At 36.5% G+C, this 7,233-nt stretch overlaps 1 protein-coding gene across 1 annotated transcript; it reads right to left on the bottom strand.

Moving 5' to 3' along the window:
• Positions 1–424: 424 nt before the first annotated feature.
• Positions 425–1,232, bottom strand: LOC149206463 (uncharacterized). The gene is made up of 2 exons (XM_089393729.1): positions 1,097–1,232; positions 425–975 (listed from the first exon to the last, which is right to left on the bottom strand). The coding sequence occupies exon 2, from the start codon at positions 894–896 to the stop codon at positions 528–530; it is 369 nt and encodes a 122-aa protein (XP_089249855.1). The 5' UTR covers positions 897–975; positions 1,097–1,232; the 3' UTR covers positions 425–527.
• Between the last annotated feature and the right edge of the window lie 6,001 nt (positions 1,233–7,233).

Genomic DNA, 7,233 nt, shown 5'->3' with positions numbered 1-7,233 from the left:
ACAAAATAAATAACTCCCGACTACAACTATTATACTTCATTAAAGGGGTCATTCTAAAGTATTGTAGCCAGCGCTATTTATTTCCAATATATCGGAGAAGTTAAAGGGGTCATTCTAAAGCAGTGTTGATAATATCGGTATCGGGAAAATATCGGCGAGGTCCAGAAAATATCTTATCGGCAATATCGGTGAAAATATCAGCAAAATAACGGCAAATATCGGCAAACATAAAAAATGCATAATATATTCATTTTTTTTCCTTCAGCTTTTTAAACATATAAAGCAATAACAACATGAAATAAACACATTGGCACATAAATATGAAGAAAACACTGATATATATGATGTCAAATAGAGATGATACATCAAAGGCGATACCAAATCCTGTTGATCCCTTATAATTGTCCATTCAAGGACTCAAATGTGGAGAACCAATACAAAATAACATCACATATATAGAAGTATCTCATCATCACGAGTTATATGTAGCATAACAAATAAAACTAGCAGCTATCTATCTGAAATCACTACCCTCTCCCCCTTTTACAGGAAAACATGATGGGTTGCTTGCCAGGCCTGCCCCTAGTAGTAGAACGCCCTGACCCTGCCTCTGCACCTAATGTCAAATACTGAGTGCTAGGTATGGGGCTATGCTCTCCTATATCTATAGCAGATGGTATTGATGTTGATGCTCCCGCAGTGTCCTCCTCCTCCTCCTCCTCTGAGTGTTGCTGCTCCTCCGACTCCGAGTCCTCCTCTTGCTGCCCCTGTTCTAATGGATCATCTGCCACTGGCTCTAACCATGAAGGTGACTCCTCCAAGATGGGCTCCTCAGACTCCACCCTCCACGGAAACAATACATCAATATTGTCTAAGGAAATGGCATCTGGATCCATTGGTGATTTTATTTGCCTCACTTGAAGTCGGATGTTGTAAAGCACATACAGCAAATCGTTGAGGCGTGCGAACTCCAACCTGTAAGAGTGTCAAAAAAAGTAATGAGTCTTGATTCTTGACACTCTAAGGTCATAAATTAAAAATTAAAAATTACAATAAGTGTAATTGCTCAACAGAAGGCTTGAGCTCAAAGTTATACCTGTTGCACTTTTTGGCGTGTATTTTTTCAAATACACTTCAATTGCGCTCACACCCTGAAGAGCTACATGTTCGACTCAAAATTCGTATGGCCAATTTCTGCAAATTTGGTGCCCTTGCACCATAGCTTCGCCACAAAATATCTACAACAAAATAATGAAATAAAAAATTCAAAAACTTAAAACATAATTAAACTTTCAAATAAAGTTACATAATTGAATTTAAAAAAAAATAGAATTATAAGTAAGGAAATTCTAAATTGAAAATTCTAATTTCTAATGAGTGATGACTTGTCACTTACGTGGCATGAAGAGGGTCCTTTCCCTAATAGCATCATCAAAGCCAAATAGGCCAACACAATCCCGATAAGACTGTATCTCGCGATTGATTTTGCTACGAAACTCAGGATCAAGTACCATCCTCTAAATACAGGAATGGAGCCCTTCCATCACCTCGCCATCAAAATCAAAGTTGCATTTATATGAAAATGCGGGGTTGAGGAAGAGTGTTGCTGCATGAATGGGTCGATGAAGCATCCCTGTCCACCGACTATCAATCACATCCCATAACATCATCTGCCTATCAAGGCCAACAGAACCCTTGTCTGCATAATAGGAACGAATGGCCTCCTTGGCCTTATCCATGCCCTCATACAAATAAGCCATTGCAGGCTTCCCTCCATCCACCAATCTAAGAACCTTTACTATGCACATGCTTCTTCTACTCCATGCCATAATGTCTCAAAGTACACCATTTTTGCAATGGCTTTCCCATCATGTCTCATGTTGTATCTACAATTACGCCAATCATCAAACACAAACATTTGCTTCAACTCGAACTGACATTGAAGCAAACACTTAAGAGTAATAAAGTTTGTGGAAAAACGTGTGATGGCAGGACGCCGAAACTCCTTGTTTCTAGTGAACCTCCTCATGAGGCTAAGAACAAAAGCATGGTTATAAATGAACTTGGGGATGCTCCTAGCCATATCAACCGCCTCCTTGATGAAGGAGAGTTTCCCCATATCCTCAAGCAACAAATCGAGACAATGTGTTGCACACGGAGTCCGGAACAATGTGGGATGCCTCTCCATAAGCATTTTGTCGGCAGACACATAATTAGTTGCATTGTCTGTTATGACTTGCACCACATTCTGCACACCAATCTCCCGAATGAACCCATCTAACAACTCACATATCGTTGCTGCATCTTTGATATGTTATGATGCATCCAACGATTTAATAAACATCTAACAACTCACATATCGTTGCTGCATCTTTGATATGTTATGATGCATCCAAAGATTTAATAAACATGGTACCTTTAGGACAATGTATCAAGAAATTTAGAAGGGGTCCTAACCTTCCTATCTGTCCAACCATCAGACATCATTGTGCATCCAGTAACTTCCCATGTCTTTTTCAACTCCGCCAATCTAGAGTTGATGTCCTGCTTTTCTGCTTGAAGAATTGACCCCCGCAACTCCTCATATGTGGCACTTTTGTACCCTGAGCCCACAACAACGATAGCATCACACATTGGCTGCCAAAATGGATTGGTTTTGGTGATGCTGAGGTAAGTCACTCCAGAAAATACACCTCCCCATGACTCTATCTGCTTCTTGCTTCTCCTTTTTAACAAGCGATTTTATGCCAGGTTGTGCTCAAGGTCCTGTTTGTGGAACAAAAAATGATGACCTCGCAGTTGCACTAGCAGTAGTAGGTGATGGTGTGCCAGCTGTGAAGCCCCTCCCACTAGGGCCACTACCTTCAAAATCAAAATCAGGAGAAGATATCCCGAAAGATCTACCTGCACGTTCAACTTTGTTTCTTTCTGCCTCTTCCTTTTTTCTGTCCTTTTCATCAATTGCCTCAAGAGCTTTTTGTATAAGCTCCAGACTAGAAACTGTACAAACCCCAACATCATGTCCACTGAGTCTAGCAAGATGTTATTTCAGTCGTGTAACCCCACCTGTCAACCTGGTCCCACACAATTTGCATGTAAGATATGCACGATTTGTCCCACCATCAGGGTTTCCATACTCCCAAAATGGGTCCAAGGCTTTTGGCATATTTGTATTTTGTAGTGGGCTAACACAAACCTAGGGCACCAAAAAAAATTGGAATTAGTAACTTAATAAGTAATACTAATAACCACAGCATTTTACAAAACAAAGTTTTTGCTACATTATTTGCAAATTTGCAATGTGAATTGAAAATTGAAAATTCATAAATTCATTTGAAACTTCATAAATTCATACATAGAATTTACTTTTAGAAATAGGCAAACGGTAAACCTACTTCACTCTTCACAACTTCACATTGCACAATAAGAAACTAACTTCTAAGGTGAAGAAATTTTATAGAGATGAACCCCTAATATATAATAAAATTAATAAATAGCTTTTGCAGCTATGAACTCAAAAAAAATGGAGTTTGCTCTCCAAATATGGAGAAAACTTGAAAACTTAAAAACTTAAAACCCTTGCATTTGCTCATGGGCAAGAAAATCTTTTAAAATGGAAAAAAAAAATCAAGCAAAATGATTGTAGGCAAATAGGCAAGCAAGAACAATCCTAAAACTAACAAAAAATTCATTAAAATAGCAATTTATTTGAACATACCTGTTAATGGAAGAAATGAAATTGTCTCACTGTTCTTGGAGCTTAGATCAATGAAATCTTCATTGTTGGTGGCGATAATAGCTATGGAACGCTCAAACCCTCATTGGCAGCGAGCACATAGCTCTCCCCTTCCTTCTCCAACAATCAAAAATGAAAATGATTGAAAAAAACCAAAATCGGACTTTTATAACCCGCGCGGAAACTTTTTACTATCGCTGGGCGATATTTTGGATCGTCGCGCGATATTTTGCTGAAATATTGGCGATATTTCAGAAATATTGCGATATTTTGCTGAAATATTGGCGATATTTCAGAAATATTGCGATATTTTCGGGAGCAGAAAATATCGCGATATTTTCTTCGTGATATTTTGGCTCGCCAAAAATAACACAATATTTAGGAATATCGCCGATATTTCAGCGATGATATCAATATTGTTATAAAGTATTGTAGCCAGCGCTATTTATTTCCATATATCGGAGAAGTTAAAGGGGTCATTCTAAAGTATTGTAGCCAGCTCTATTTATTTCCAAATATCAAAGAAGTTAAAGGGGTCATTCTAAAGTATTGTAGCCAGCTATATTGCAGTGTATTATTTCCATATATTGGAGAAGGGTACGCGTCTTGCACAGAGATAATAATAAGCGTATTATCAAAATAATATTAAACGTATTTAAAAAAGGAAAATTGTAAAATATTGTGCCAAAAGTCCTTTTCATAAACAAAACATTCTAGAAGAATCACATAATTGCAGGTGTTACCAACTTAGGTTGCAGAATATTTGTTAAATTCACAGAAAAAATATACTCCAAAACTAAACCAGTGTAGTATTTCTATTCTGTATTCGCAACATTACAGCTAATGGGCAACTTAAAAAATGTCTTCCTTGGATCAGAAAATGCCCATTTAAAGAGACCAACTATTTAAAGACCTTCACCTATATCACATGCACATTTGTCTGTAACAAAAATCTGGAAACCTTCATGTAAAGCTTTGCATAGAAATTTATAACAATATGTCATAGAAATGAAACTATCTGTACAAGTATTGCCTGTATATCTCGTTGCAAAAGAAAAACATTATATATGCAAGGGGCAAGGATGACCAGAACTGCTAATTTACCTTTCGAATAATTAGAAAACATTATCGCATGGCCTGTCAAATATAGAGAAAAATAAAAGTTTACAAAAATTCATAAACATCAGAATGCCAGTCATATTTTCAAGTATAACTAGTTATAACCCAGATTTAACTCTGCCAATACAATATCAAAGCATCCCACAGTCTGGTAAAGCTTATTTCATCATCATTGCCTAGAGCTGCTAATTAACCTTTTGTGTAGTTGAAAAACATGATCGTTATGGACAAACATAAATGAAAATATAGATATACTGAAACTCGTAAATGACCATTGCTTGGTTCAATTATTGACCCTTGTCAAAAAGTCATTCAAAATTGAAGCACGACATCAATTTCATCCCCCTCCTCCATCTCAAGCTGTTGCCATCAATGACATGCATCAAAAAATAAGCTTTACATATGTATGAAGAACCAATTTTTTCACACCACAAATTATATTGAGAAATCAAATAACCGTAAAAACTCCATCTCAAGCTATTGCCATCAATAACATCCACCAAAAAATAAGCTTGCTAACACAATGTCAAAGGTAAGAAGGATTTCCATATAATCCAAAATATATGTAATTTCGAACACCTCAAATATACATGATGAAAAGTATTTTTCATGGAAAGGGTAAAAAATAAAAAATAAAAAATAAAATGGAATCTAAAGATGAGCGTTGAGAAAAAGGATAAAAGGGTCCAGATTTTGCAAAAGCACAAGAAAGCAAATGAAAAAAGGCTTGGAGAACCATAACAAGGATACAAAAAGCAACCACTGAGTACACTATCCTTCAAGGTATAGAAATGAATTAAAAAATGAAGCCAGCTCGGACAACAAATATAAAGAAAGAGTAACGACATACAGTACCCTCCACTTAGGTCCCACCGTGAGAGTTTTACAACTAATCTCCAATATTGAAAGATATATGTATCAAGTATTCAAATTTCACTAAACCCGTTGAAATATCCACTCAAAGCATGGTCACTTTTTTAGTAGGGTAATGGGATTGAAAAATATTGCACGTTGCTACAGCAGTTACCTGGTATACTCCAAACATTTCACACTGAAGATCTTAGGAAAATAGACAGAAGAGAGACGAAACAAAATAAGTAAAATAATAACGTTTACAAGGAACAATATTATCATAATAGAAACCTTTTGAATAACATAAAATGTAGCTTTCCATTTACTCTCAGTTATGATGCCCATTCACATCAACACCACCCCAACCACAATTTTTCTACAATTTACTATGCAGTTTCACATATAACATAATATGGTTGTGTTCTAAACTTTCTGTTCATCCTACTTTCTATTCATACTTCACAATAAAAAGAAAGTCAAGCTTAATAAATACTAATTCGTATTGCACTCCATGCCCCGAATGGAAGAGATGTGTCATGTCTGTAGGTAACACTAATAAACTAAACGAAAAGACGGGACTTGACGCCTAATGTAAAAAAGAACATAAGAAAAAAACACTTGAATGCCAATCATTAATTACCATGATGTCAAAAATTAAAAACAAACTAGTATGAGATTTAAACCTTGCTTAATAGACCGGGGTTAAGGTGAATGACAGATCTGTGAAAGCAGTTATTCTCAAACAAAACAAGAAAAATATGGATATTGATATGACACACAATAAAAGAACATTAAGACCGACCAAAAAACATCAACAGCGAGAACATAAGACCGACCAAAACTCAGCAAAATGTCAGGTGACCTCCCCAACCATTTGACAAACCTTAAATACAAATACATATCTTGCTTAATGCATCAATTGTCATGGAAACAAAAGAATACAAGATAAGTCAAAATATAGCTACATCTACATCATATACATGCAAGAATTCAAAATTGAGCAACACTATTTACTCAATACTCAAACTCTGCTCCCTGATGCAAGCATTTGCTCTACCACTTTTGCAGGCCCACATTTGAAGCACAGTAATGGCACCGTATTTTCCCGTACAGTGATTTTTTATGCCCCCATTCATGCCACCTGCCTTGTTTACCAACACAGATTCCAAACATGAGAAACGATGAACCCTATTAGTTGATGGAAAACCCTATTCCACTCATATCTAACCATGCAGCAGTTTCATGCAATACTTAGATGTGCAAAGCAATTGAGAACCCAGCCTTCTCTATGGTTAGGACTTAGGACTTGAGAGCTCTGAATAGTCTTTGTTAATCATTAACTCTGTCTGGTTGGGACTTGAGAGCTCTGAATGGTCTTTGTAAACCAGTAATTTCAAGTTATTTCCCATCAAGTTCAGAATGTTTGAACTTTGAACACACCACCATTACGCAGGCATTGACAGCATAACATACCTGAATGTAGGGAATATAAGTACCTATCCAGATCAACTTCACAACCCAGGAAA

This window comes from Pinus tabuliformis, chromosome 1_2 (genome assembly GCF_031772625.1).
Source record: "Pinus tabuliformis cultivar Carrire ecotype Pingquan chromosome 1_2, CPIR1, whole genome shotgun sequence".
NCBI classification, from domain to species: Eukaryota; Viridiplantae; Streptophyta; class Pinopsida; order Pinales; family Pinaceae; genus Pinus; species Pinus tabuliformis.
This window is presented reverse-complemented; position numbering and strand designations above follow the sequence as displayed.

Bases quoted from the DNA above. Each gene is read 5' to 3' on its own strand.
- LOC149206463 (XM_089393729.1), bottom strand. From the start codon at position 896: ATGGATCCAGATGCCATTTCCTTAGACAATATTGATGTATTGTTTCCG.